The sequence below is a fragment of the Salmo salar genome, chromosome 23 (genome assembly GCF_965601325.2).
Source record: "Salmo salar chromosome 23, fSalSal1, whole genome shotgun sequence".
NCBI classification, from domain to species: domain Eukaryota; kingdom Metazoa; phylum Chordata; class Actinopteri; order Salmoniformes; family Salmonidae; genus Salmo; species Salmo salar.
The window spans coordinates 42661616-42676283 of NC_138313.1; the positions used below are offsets into that span (position 1 = coordinate 42661616).

At 41.9% G+C, this 14668-nt stretch overlaps 1 protein-coding gene across 2 annotated transcripts in view; it reads left to right on the plus strand.

Annotated features, from left to right (window-relative positions):
* The window catches only part of LOC106584676 (tripartite motif-containing protein 16), a 37745-nt gene that overhangs the window by 13899 nt on the left and 9178 nt on the right, over window positions 1-14668 (plus strand). Inside the window, exons 1-2 of one of the 2 annotated variants that reach the window (XM_082968141.1) lie at window positions 11821-12430; window positions 12861-12956. In XM_082968141.1, the coding sequence (XP_082824267.1) occupies window positions 12047-12430; window positions 12861-12956 (480 nt within the window). In that variant the 5' untranslated portion in view covers window positions 11821-12046. Of the gene's footprint in view, window positions 1-11820; window positions 12431-12860; window positions 12957-14668 lie in introns of those variants that run through there. The other variant, XM_082968142.1, reaches the window with a different exon arrangement.

A 14668-nucleotide genomic window follows, 5' to 3' on the forward strand; every position in this document is an offset into this window, starting at 1 on the left:
GTATGTGTGGTTTCTAGAAGTAACAGAAACATCAATATTAGAAACATGCATATGGAAAGGTAGATATATGATAGCATTGACAAACACAACCAGTCTTCCCTGTGGCTCAGTTGGTAGAGCATGGTGTTTGCAATGCCAGCATGGTGTGTGCAACGCCAGGGTTGTGGGTTTGATTCCCACGGGGGGCCAGTACAAAAAAAAAAAAGTATGCATTCACTACTGTAAGTTGCTCTGGATAAGAGTGTCTGCTAAATGATGTAAATGCAACCAGATAAATGCAGGCTACACATGCTAATAGTCAAAGCTATACAACTGGAGATATGCCTAGGCCTATAGAGGCCAGTAAACCCTATCAGTCCTGAGACCACAGCAAAAATCCTCTTTTCATTTTCCCCACTTCCATTTATCTCTATGTCCAGCCTTTATATTTAGCTTCACAATGAAGTATTTTACCATTTTCCTTTCAGGACAACCAGGGCTAAAATTAGAACACAACACAATTTGACATAAACAGTTGCATTCATGAGTTTCATTGACAAATGTCAATTAACAAAATAAAATCTGCCAAAGCAAAAACCTGATAAAAAGTTCCATGAATGCTGTAAGCACAAAACTATTTAACAGGATGTATGGTCCATATTTAACAGGATGTATGGCCCATATTTAACAGGATGTATGGTCCATATTTAACAGGATGTATGGCCCATATTTAACAGGATGTATGGTCCATATTTAACAGGATGTATGGTCCATATTTAACAGGATGTATGGTCCATATTTAACAGGATGTATGGTCCATATTTAACAGGATGTATGGTTGATATTTAACAGGATGTATGGCCCATATTTAACAGGATGTATGGTCCATATTTAACAGGATGTATGGTCCATATTTAACAGGATGTATGGCCCATATTTAACAGGATGTATGGTCCATATTTAACAGGATGTATGGTCCATATTTAACAGGATGTATGGCCCATATTTAACAGGATGTATGGTCCATATTTAACAGGATGTATGGCCCATATTTAACAGGATGTATGGTCCATATTTAACAGGATGTATGGTCCATATTTAACAGGATGTATGGTCCATATTTAACAGGATGTATGGTCCATATTTAACAGGATGTATGGTCCATATTTAACAGGATGTATGGCCCATATTTAACAGGATGTATGGTCCATATTTAACAGGATGTATGGTCCATATTTAACAGGATGTATGGTCCATATTTAACAGGATGTATGGTCCATATTTAACAGGAAGTATGGTCCATATTTAACAGGATGTATGGTCCATATTTAACAGGATGTATGGCCCATATTTAACAGGATGTATGGTCCATATTTAACAGGATGTATGGTCCATATTTAATGGTAAGAGAGGCAAGCATGAATGTCAACAACAAACAGTAGTATGAATATGTTAGCATAGCAAACACTACACAGCACTGCTCACGTTGAGTGGACGCACACATCACTCATTAACACGCTCACTTTTAGAAACTCAAATGGGGTGCGTTCAGTTTGATTAAACGCTTGCTTTGTTGCGTAACAGCTTATACTGAATGGCACGTTTCCCCAAAACGCTCTTCAATGTTCTGCTCCATTTGGTGGGTGTGGCGGGGTGTGGCATGAAGCAACAAGTGGCGTATTTAAAGGAAAGCGGCCATGCTGACAGCATTCCCCAAATCACAACCCCTTGCGGTTTTTCAACTGGTCGTTCAGAACAGCACCGTATCCGTTTAATTGAATGATGCATTACATTTTATTTGTGCTGAATGCAGCCCTGATGCCCAAGGGAAGGGCGCCAGAGGTGATTGGCCAACATATGGGTGCAGAGATTGGCTGACTGACTTGTCAATAATATATTCTTAAAGGCACAGGGCCTTTTTCCTCTTCCTGGACTGGTTCCCGCTGACATTGGATCCCAACACAGCACATCAACTCCTGCGTCTGTCTGAGGGGAACCAAAAGGTGACCAGGAGTGATAAGATCCAGCCTTATCTCAACCATCAACATAGATTCAGCCACTGGAAACAGGTGTTGTGTGGAGAGGGTCTGTCTGGAGCCTGCTACTGGGAGGAAGAGTGGACCGGGTTGAGGTTGATTTAGCCGTCTCAGATAAAGCCATCAGCAGGAGAGGAAGTGGTAATGACTGTTGGTTTGGAGGTAATGACCAGTCCTGGAGGTTGTACTGTTCTGCATCTACATGCTGTTTCTACCACAATAGTAAAGAGACAGATATCCCTGCCATCTGCTCAGACTCCAGAGTAGGAGTGTACCTGGACCACAGCGCTCCTACCGACAGTGAGTCACGTGGCCGTGGAACGTTATAATGGGGAAAACGAGTGATATAAGCGACTTTGAGTGTGGTATGATCGTCGGTGCCAGCCGCGATGCATCCAGCATCTCAGAAACAGCTGCCCTCCTGGGCTTTTCACGCATGACGGTGTCTAGGGTTTACCGAGAACGGTGCGACAAACCAAAAAGCATCTAGTCAGTGGCAGTTCTGTGGGCAAAAACAGCTCGTTGATGAGAAGTCGAAGGAAAATGGCAAGAATCATGCAAGCTAAAAGGTGGGCCATGAACGGACAAATAACGGCTCAGTACAACAGTGGGGTGCAGAACAACATCTCGGACCGCAGAACTTGTCGATCCTTGTCACGGTTGGGCTATTGCAGCAGACGACCACATCGGGTTCCACTCCTATCAGATAAAAACAAGAACAAGTGGCTCCATCCCGGTTTCTGTTGCGTCATGCTGATGGCAGAGTCAGGATTTGGCCCAAGCAGCATGAGTCCATGGCCCCATCCTGCCTGGATTCAACGGTACAGGCTGGTGATGGTAGAGTACTGGTGTGGGGAATGTTTTCCTGGCACACATTAGGTCCCTTGATACCAATTGAGCAACGATTGAACACCTGTCACAAAGAATTCAGGGTGTTCTGGAGCGTCCGACCCAGGAGTAGATGGGTGTACCTAATAAACTGGCCACTGAGTGTAGATAACACTGCCTATGTCAAATCAAATCAGAGTGTTTTTGTCACATTCTCAGGATCACAGATCTAATTGCAGGCAGGGTACAGTGAAATTCTTAAGCTCCGAGCTCCAACAATGCAGGTCAAAGAGAAGTGAGTGAAACAATATTAAAATAATAATAGTAATAATACTAAATAAAATAATAGAATAGTAAAAGATGACATGACAGCAAACATAGTTTGGTTACCTTTGACCTTTTTCAAAAGGAGGAGAGAGGATACAGGAGTTGAGCAAATCTAATTGAGAAAAGGCCCATGTCATGTCTGTACTGTATACTATGAAGTCAGAGATGGGCAGTATTTCTGTTACATGTATTTGAAATACGTATTTTAATTACTTCGGAGTATATTGTAATTTAATTTACACTCCAATGTATGTTGTATTTTCAAAATTATGTCATTTGTATTTTCAAAATACTAAACTTTTCATGAAAACATTTTTTGAACCCTCTTTCACCCTGCATTGGTATCAGCATTATTATAGTACTATGGTGGGATAAGACTGTCTGCTAAATGACAACATTGGTATCAGCAGTATGATAGTACTATGGTGTGATAAGAGCGTCTGCTAAATGACAACATTGGTATCAGCAGTATGATAGTACTATGGTGTGATAAGAGTGTCTGCTAAATGACAACATTGGTATCAGCAGTATGATAGTACTATGGTGTGATAAGAGTGTCTGCTAAATGACAACATTGGTATCAGCAGTATGATAGTGCTATGGTGTGATAAGACTGTCTGCTAAATGACAACATTGGTATCAGCAGTATGATAGTACTATGGTGGGATAAGACTGTCTGCTAAATGACAACATTGGTATCAGCAGTATGATAGTACTATGGTGTGATAAGAGTGTCTGCTAAATGACAACATTGGTATCAGCAGTATGATAGTACTATGGTGTGATAAGAGTGTCTGCTAAATGACAACATTGGTATCAGCAGTATGATAGTACTATGGTGGGATAAGACTGTCTGCTAAATGACAACATTGGTATCAGCAGTATGATAGTACTATGGTGTGATAAGAGTGTCTGCTAAATGACAACATTGGTATCAGCAGTATGATAGTGCTATGGTGTGATAAGACTCTGCTAAATGACAACATTGGTATCAGCAGTATGATAGTGCTATGGTGTGATAAGACGTCTGCTAAATGATAACATTGGTATCAGCAGTATGATAGTACTATGGTGTGATAAGACTGTCTGCTAAATGACAACATTGGTATCAGCAGTATGATAGTACTATGGTGTGATAAGACTGTCTGCTAAATGACAACATTGGTATCAGCAGTATGATAGTACTATGGTGTGATAAGACTGTCTGCTAAATGACAACATTGGTATCAGCATTATTATAGTACTATGGTGGGATAAGACTGCTAAATGACAACATTGGTATCAGCAGTATGATAGTACTATGGTGTGATAAGACTGTCTGCTAAATGACAACATTGGTATCAGCAGTATGATAGTACTATGGTGTGATAAGACTGTCTGCTAAATTAACTAAATATAAATGTAAAAATGTTGATAAATACTTTGTTGAGGGAAAATGTACTTGATACGATTGTGAGAGGTTGTTGGCTCACCTAGCTGTCTGAAGGTAAATGCACACATTTTAAGTCTCTCTGGATAAGTGTCTATTAAATGACTAAAACATAAATGTGAAAGTGAACAATTTCAGTTGAGTATTATTCTAATGAGCTCCGCCCCAAAACAAGATCATATGCAAATAGTCTGGGTAGCCATCTGAACACCCCCCTCTTCTACGCTGCTGCTACTCTCTGTTATTATCTAGGCATAGTCACTTTAATAACTCTACATACATGTACATATTACCTCAATTACCTCGACACCTGTGCCCCCGCATATTGACTCTGTACCGGTACCCCCTGTATATAGTCTCCACATTGACTCTGTACCGGTACCCCCTGTATATAGTCTCCACATTGACTCTGTACCAGTACCCCCTGTATATAGCCTCCACATTGACTCTGTACCGGTACCCCCTGTATATAGTCTCCACATTGACTCTGTACCAGTACCCCCTGTATATAGTCTCCACATTGACTCTGTACCGGTACCCCCTGTATATATTCTCCACATTGACTCTGTACCGGTACCCCCTGTATATAGTCTCCACATTGACTCTGTACCAGTACCCCCTGTATATAGTCTCCACATTGACTCTGTACCGGTACCCCCTGTATATAGTCTCCACATTGACTCTGTACCGGTACCCCCTGTATATAGTCTCCACATTGACTCTGTACCGGTACCCCCTGTATATAGTCTCCACATTGACTCTGTACCGGTACCCCCTGTATATAGCCTCCACATTGACTCTGTACCGGTACCCCCTGTATATAGTCTCCACATTGACTCTGTACCGGTACCCCCTGTATATAGTCTCCACATTGACTCTGTACCGGTACCCCCTGTATATAGCCTCCACATTGACTCTGTACCGGTACCCCCTGTATATAGCCTCCACATTGACTCTGTACCGGTACCCCCTGTATATAGTCTCCACATTGACTCTGTACCGGTACCCCCTGTATATAGTCTCCACATTGACTCTGTACCGGTACCCCCTGTATATAGTCTCCACATTGACTCTGTACCGGTACCCCCTGTATATAGCCTCCACATTGACTCTGTACCGGTACCCCCTGTATATAGTCTCCACATTGACTCTGTACCGGTACCCCCTGTATATAGTCTCCACATTGACTCTGTACCGGTACCCCCTGTATATAGTCTCCACATTGACTCTGTACCGGTACCCCCTGTATATAGTCTCCACATTGACTCTGTACCGGTACCCCCTGTATATAGCCTCCACATTGACTCTGTACCGGTACCCCCTGTATATAGTCTCCACATTGACTCTGTACCGGTACCCCCGGTATATAGTCTCCACATTGACTCTGTACCGCTACCCCCTGTATATAGCCTCCACATTGACTCTGTACCGGTACCCCCTGTATATAGCCCAGCTATTGTTATTTACTGCTGCTCTTTAATTATTTGTTTTTCTTATCTCTTACTTTTTTGTGGGGGTATTTTCTTAAAACTGCATTGTTGGTTAAGGACTTGCAAGAAAGCATTTCAGCTGCTGGTCATTGTGAAATAACCTCTGTCTCGAGTTCCCTCCTCTAGTCTTTAAACGGTCAGGCTGATACATGAGTCAGTCCGGCCCTGATAGATACAACGACAACTAAAAGTCCTAATATAATACAGTTTCTAACCAGATTATTCTCCCTCTACCTCCTTGACCTTTTTCTTCTTTTTCTTTTTCTTTGATGATTCCCCTGTTGTATTCGGCACATGTGACAAATAACATTTGATTTGAAGATCAATGATAATACCCAGTGTGCTTTGCAGTTCATTTAAGTATGTTCATTTTCACATATACATTTACATGTTGGTCATTTAGCAGACACTCTCATCCAGAGTGACTTGTTCAGCAAGGTAGATATACATTATATCAGTCATAGCAAGAAATGTTTTTGTAACCGTTACTGAGAATGTTGTTAATTTTGATAAATTGATCTTTATGGTATTTTTATATTATATTTGTAGTTTTTGTCCATCACCATCAGCAGTATCCTACTGTCTGAGTGTAATAAGTCATAGTGGGAGGACTACACAACATATCATAGTGGGAGGACTACACAACATATCATAGTGGGAGGACTACACAACATATCATAGTGGGAGGACTACACAACATATCATAGTGGGAGGACTACACAACATATCATAGCGGGAGGACTACACAACATATCATAGTGGGAGGACTACACAACATATCATAGTGGGAGGACTACACAACATATCATAGTGGGAGGACTACACAACATATCATAGCGGGAGGACTACACAACATATCATAGCGGGAGGACTACACAACATATCATAGCGTGAGGACTACACAACATATCATAGCGGGAGGACTACACAACATATCATAGCGGGAGGACTACACAACATATCATAGCGGGAGGACTACACAACATATCATAGCGGGAGGACTACACAACATATCATAGCGGGAGGACAACACAACATATCATAGCGGGAGGACTACACAACATATCATAGCGGGAGGACTACTCAACATATCATAGCGGGAGGACTACACAACATATCATAGCATGACTCCCAGCCTTTATAACTCCAATTTCTTGCATAAAGACTCAAAGACTCAATCATGGACACTCTTACTGACAGTTGTGGCTGCTTTGTGTGATGTATTGTTGTCTCTACCTTCTTGACCTTTGTGCTGTTGTCTGTGCCCAATAATGTTTGTACCATGTTTTGTGCTGCTACCATGTTGTGTTGCTACCATGCTGTGCTGTCATGTGTTGCTGCCTTGCTATGTTGTCTTAGGTCTCTCTTTATGTAGTGTTGTCTCTCTTGTCATGATGTGTGTTTTGTCCTATATTTATTTATTTTTAATCCCAGGCACCCGTCCCCACAGGAGGCCTTTTGCCTTTTGGTAAGCCTTTTGCCTTCTGGTAGGCCATCATTGTAAATAAGAATTTGTTCTTAACTGACCTGCCTCGTTAAATAAAGGTTCAATAAATAAAATAATTCTACCAACACTGAAAGATCCCACTTTGCATATTTTATTGAAATTTGGAAACGTTTAGCGATAAAATTGCTTTTTCCATCAGGCCTGTCATGACATTTGTTATCTGACATGTACTTCAGAGGTTGGATGGAAACCTGGTTAATGATTTGTTGTTCTGAGTTCTCTCTGTTCTATCCAGTAACAGAACATTTACGCCCTCTTCTGGCCAGACCTGTTACCTGACATTACAGAGAGAACCAGGAAAACAGAAAACTCTTCTCAGTAAAACTGTGTCGTCTGTAGAGGTGAACGACTCCAAGATTTTTGGAGTCGACTCACTCCCAACAACTGGCCTTCTATAAAACATTTCTGTAATTGTATGTCAGTTTACATGACTAGAGACGTTATCAGATTTTTTAATACCAAACAAATTGCAGACATTTTAGGCCAGAAATGGTCAGAGAGATAGGTCTGTGTTCATCAGTGTGTCTTGTTTACAACGAATCTGTCCCCGTTTTCAAATAATAAAATCTGAGACATCATTATGCATGGTACTTTCAGAAGTTAGACCTACATTTCCACCCCGGACAGAGTGGGACTACCTTTCCACCCCAGACAGAGTGGGCCTACCTTTCCACCCCAGACAGAGTGGGACTACCTTTCCACCCCAGACAGAGTGGGCCTACCTTTCCACCCCGACAGAGTGGGCCTACCTTTCCATCCCGGACAGAGTGGGCCTACCTTTCCATCCCGAACAGAGTGGGCCTACCTTTCTACCCCAGACAGAGTGGGCCTACCTTTCCATCCCAGACAGAATGGGCCTACCTTTCCATCCCAGACAGAGTGGGCCTACCTTTCCACCCCAGACAGAGTGGGCCTACCTTTCCACCCCAGACAGAGTGGGCCTACCTTTCCATCCCGGACAGAGTGGTCATAACAATACAGTAATATGGTTTAACTGATGGCTACTCTTATTCTGTGGCTTAACCCAACTAGAGATGGTCACAAGTGTTTCCCTAAAAGCTGACTGGTTTAAACATCTATTTTACTGAAAGTTAATAGCTCAATGAATTGATAGCGACAGAATTAGATTACTTTCCAAGCAAAGTATATTTTTTGTCTCCTCTGCAATAGAAGGTTGCATCTCAGCCAATGAATGTAATAGAATCCAAACAAAGATATCCGCATATTCATTCAGACTCAGGACTTTCCTGGGTATTTAACAGTTTATTTATGGCATAAAGCATTGTGGACCAAAGCGCTGTTATAGATGACATTACAGTGCATTCGGAAGTTATTCAGACCCCTTGACTTTTTCCACATTTGGTTACATTACAGCCTTATTCTAAAATGGATTAAATAAAAATGTTCCTCGTCAATCTACACACAATACCACATAATGACAAAGCGAAAACAGGTTTAGAAATTTGTGCAAATGTATTAAAAATAAAAAACAGAAATACTTAATTTACATACGATTTCAGACCCTTTGCAATGAGACTCGAAATTGAGCTCAGGTGCATCCTGTTTCCATTGATCATTCTTGAGATGTTTCTACAACTTGATTGAAGTCCACCTTTGGTAAATTCATTTGATTGGTCATGATTTAGATTGGCACACACCTGTCTATTTAAGGTCCCACATTTGACAGTGTATGTCAGACCAAAAACCAAGCCATGAGGTCAAAGGAATTGTTCGTAGAGCACCGAGACAGGATTGTGTCAAGGCACAGATCTGTGGAAGGGTACCAAAACATTTCTGCAGCATTGAAGGTTCAAGAACACAGTGGCCTCCATCATTATTAAATGGAAGAAGTTTGGAACCACCAAGACTCTCCCTAGAGCTGGCAGTCCAGCCAAACTGAGCAATCGTGGGAGAAGGGCTTTGGTCAGGAAGGAGACCAAAAAGCTGATGGTAACTCTGACAGAGCTCCTCTGTGGAGATGGGAGAACCTTCCATAAGGACAACCATCTCTGCAGCACTCCACCAATCAGACCTTCAGACGGAAGCCACTCTTCAGTAAAAGGCACATGACAGCCCACTAGGAGTTTGCAAAAAGGCACCTAAAGGACTGACCATATGAAACAAGATTCTCTGGTCTGATGAAACCAAGATTGAACTCTTTGGCCTGAATGCCAAGCGTCACATCTGGAGGAAACCTGGCACCATCCTTACGGTGAAGCATGGTGGTGGCAGCATCATGCTGTGGGGTTGTTTTTCAGCAGCACGGACTGGGAGACTAGTCAGGATCGGAGCAAAGTACAGAGCTCTCAGGATCTCAGACTGGGCGAAGGTTCACCTTCCAACAGGACAACAACCCTTAGCACACAGCCAAGGCAACACAGGAGTGGCTTCGGGACAAGTCTCTGAATGTCCTTGAGTGGCCCAGCCAGAGTTGAACCTGATCTACCATCTCTGGAGAGACCTGAAAATAACTGTGCAGCACTGATAGCAACAACAACCACTACAGAGAAGTTGGCTGTATTTACAGCTGTCAATAGACAGGCAGAGAGAGTCACGGCTGTCGAAAGAGGAGCGGACCAAAGTGCAGCATGTGTGTCGTTCCACATTTTATTTATACTGTGAAACTACGCAATAAATAAACTGAATGACAAAAAAACAACAAACCTTGACGCAGAGGTGAATTAGAGACAACGAGGACCAGCTGCCTCTAATTGGAGATCATCTCAAACAAAACCAACATAGAAATACAAAACTAGAATATGAACATAGAAATAGAAAACATAGAAAAACACCCCCTGTCACGCCCTGACCTACTCTACCATAGAAAATAACATCTTACTATGGTCAGGACGTGACAGAGAGACAGACGGACAGACAGACAGACAGACAGAGGTTGTTTACTATGACTGGATGAAGGGACGCAGTGTTGAAGGCTTCCTTTAGGTCTCCGGGTCTCTTGGGATTTAAACTGTGAATACAGAGAGATAGTCCTAACCATTCAATCAATGTACACAATAAACAGTCATCATTAACACTATACTGAGTGGAGACTATGGATATAATATATTATCATAGAATATAATACAATATAATATAATGACCAGAATAGAATAAGGGTTTTGACATGAAAGCACAGCCAGATGTTTTGACTTGACAGTGTGTCTCTATACCTCTCAGTCTCTGAAGACACCCAGCCATGGTTAGGATTATTAGAGAAGCTTTTCCTGCTGAAAGACAGTTTCATTTCATCTGGTTTCAGAAATAATGTATTGGATATGTTCATAATACAAAGAACTCTGACTGTAAAACGTCTTCTCTTTTTAATCCTAGATATGTCTAGTGTTACTGCTGAATGTAGTACCTCTACCCCTGACCCTAGTGTCATGACTTCCTCCGAAGTCGGTCCCTCTCCTTGTTCGGGCGGTGTTCGGCGGTCGACATCACCGACCTTCTAGCCATCACTGATCCATTTTTTATTTTCCATTGGTTTTGTCTTGTCTTCCATCACACCTGGTTCCAATCCCATCAATTACATGTTGTGTATTTAACCCTCTGTTTCTCCTCATGTCCTTGTCGGTGATTGTTTGTTATATGTATTGGTGCTATTTATGTTCTGGTGTGCGACGGGTTTTGTACCCACGTTCATTATTTTGTATATGTTGGTTTTCAGAGTTTGTGAGCACTTATTAAACGACTCCGTTTATATCAAGTTCGTTCTCCTGCGCCTGACTTTCCTGCCACCATCACGCACCCATTACAGAGCTAACAGTAATAACCTGTAATATAAAGTATTACCTCATTCTCAATGATCAGTCAATACATACAGTATTCAATTCACCTACGGTATATTGTATCAATATCAAGTCCCCTCCTCATTACAACCACTTCTAAAAAATGTTAAACACTTATAATCAGTGTTATAACACATAGGTCTATTATAAGGTATTATAAAGGTTATTAAATAATTATAATATGTATTTCATAGAAACTGTTACCCTTTATGTATTCTAACCACTCTAATGTATTCCATATTAAGGGTCCTAAACTAGGAACTAAAATATGTCTCTCAACATTGCATGCAGTTCTCTCTCTCTAATCCCTCCTTCTCTTCCTCCCTCTAAACTCACCTATCTGGCAAATCCAGAAAGTTCATACCTTCCAAAAACTCTCTTCTTTGGAAACGAAACTGATCTGAGTCTCAGTGTCATCTGTCTGTGTGAGAGTGAATAACCATCAAATGGCTCAGCAGGGAGTACTGCTGGACCAGGACCAGTTATGATGTTCTGTCTGTCTGGATCTACTGAAGGAACCAGTCACTACTCCCTGTGGACACAGTTACTGTAGAAGCTGTATTGAGGACTGCTGGGATCAGAATGATCTGAAAGGGGTCTATAGCTGTCCTCAGTGCTGACAGACCTTCACTCCAAGGCCTATTCTGAGGAAAAATAACATGTTGGCTGAGATGGTGGAGGAACTGAAGAAGACAGGACTCCAGGCTGCTTCCCTTCCTGCTCTGTGCTATGCTGGACCTGGAGATGTGGCGTGTGATTCCTGCACTGGGACCAGAAAGCAGAAAGCCCTCATGTCCTGTCTGGCGTGTCTGGCCTCTTACTGTGAGACTCACCTCCAACCTCACTACGAATCTCCTGCTTTCAAGAAGCACAAGCTGGTCAAAGCCACCGCACAACTAAAGGAGAAGATCTGCTCTCTTCATGACAAACTGCTGGAGGTTTACTGTCGTACCGATCAGCAGTGTATCTGTCATCAGTGTACAATGGATGAACATAAAGGCCATGATACAGTGTCAGCTGCAGCAGAGAGGACTGAGAAACAGGTAAGACCAGAACAACTTGTTGGTGACTGTCTGATAAACAAAGAATTAAAGATACAGTAGGAACAACGACTGTTTGAATATGAGATAATTCAAATGAAATCGATCCACGGCAGAACAAATATGAACACAAACCTTGATTATATAGATATGTTAACCCAGACTCTCCAAATGTATCACCATTTCCTAAAGTCAAACACTATTATCATTCTGAATGCCCTTTTATGAGTCCAAAGTTCAGTCTCAACTCCTTGATACATGTACACCGACTGTTAGAACTATAATCATTCACATAGCAACATATAAATATCATATAAAATAGACCATCAAGATTGTAGACCTTCCTCTCTATGGACCCTATGTCACATGACTATACTATTGATCTACTGGACAAATAAAGCTTGATAGCTCATTGAAGAGTGATTCTCCACAGAGGCAGCTGGGGATGAGTCAGCAGAAGGTCCAGCAGAGATTCCAGGAGAGAGAGAAGGAGCTGAAGGAGCTCCAACAGGCTGTGGAGTCTCTTAAGGTGAGTATTGTTGACCAGAGGAGACACACCATTTTACTTCTCTCCTCCAGTCAGAGAGAGAGAGAGAGAGAGAGAGAGAGAGAGAGGGAAAGGGCCCCCTCTCCAATATCACTGACCCCACTGTTGGGAACAGGCTGTCTGGACCCCTTTCAGAGAATATACTGCTTAATGTAACCAACGGGATATGAACCCAGGTCTACTGGAGGAGAAACCAACATCTAGACCATTACACCAAGAGGACGTTCCCTATTGGGGCGAAACTGATTTTGAAGACGCTACCTCATCACATTACCAGCTCTCTCCCCCCCCCCCCCCCCTAACTCTAATGACTGTAGAGTTAGTTGGAAGGGTTTTATTTAGTATTATTGTTGTTTTTATTAAATGTTCTTTTCAGCTTTTCCCATTTTGTATCTCAAAGTAAAATATATTTATATTATAGTACAGTTGGGGGCGGTAATGAAACATATTGGATGCCAACCGCCGTTAAACTCCAAAGAAGAAGAAACGTTATATTATGTCTATGTACAGTGTTGTAATGATGTCTCTCTCTCTCTCATTCCATCACTTTCATGGTAGTTGGTTGTGTGAGTCTCTGGTTATGAATGGGGTGCTGACAGACAATCGTTGATGGATATTTATAGAGCTCTGATCAGGACGGCAATTGATTATGGGTGTATAGTTTATGGAACAGCGGCAAAGACTTGTCTTCAGAAGCTGGACAGAATCCAGTATATAGCTTTAAGGATATGTATTGGTGCATTTAAATCAACATCTGTATGTGTCTTACTAGTGGAGGCAGGTGAGATGCCTTTGGATATACGGTGTAATAAATTGTCATTATCTTATTGGGTTGAAAGGCTGTGAGGTTGAGCATCACACTGCTACTGTTCTAGATGACTGTTGGGAATATACTAGTAGACAAGGCAGTGGTTTTGGATGGACAGTTGGAAAGCTTGCTGATGAGAGTGGTTTGAGGGAGTTGGAGGTTGGTCCTCCTGTGGTGATAGGGGATGTTCCTCCATGGTTACTCCCAGATCCTGTTGTTGATCTAACCTTGGTAGAGAAAAGATGGGTCAGAAGTCAGTGATAAAGGGAAACTGGTTGACAGTTACATTGGTAGAAGTTGTTATGCTTTTTTACCTCTTTTCACAGATGGATCCAAGGACCCAGATAGTGGGCACACAGGAGCAGGTGTTTACCTTCCTGAATGTGATGTGCAGATAGAAGACTAACAGATGAACTGTCAGTATACTCAGTTGAACTGTTGGTGATAATAGTTGTCCTCCAGTGGGTGGAGGACGTACAACCTGTTGGAATTATAGTATGCTCAGATTCTCTGTCTGTATTGAATAGTTTATCATCTGGTAAATCTAATAGGAGTGACCTACTAAATCAAATCAAATTAAATGTTATTAGTCACGTGCGCTGAATACAACAGGTGTAGACCTTACAGTGAAATGCTTACTTATGAGCCCCTAACCAACCAGTTTACAAAAATACAGATAAGAATAAGAAATAAAATTAACAAGGGATTAAAGAGCTGCAGTAAAATAACAATAGCGAGACTATATACAGGGGGGTACCGGTACAGAGTCCATGTGCGGGGGCACCGGTCAGTTGAGGTAATATGTACACGTAGGCAGAGTTATTAAAGTGACTATGCATAGATGATAACAACAGAGAGTAGCAGCGGTGTAAAGAGGGGGAGGGGG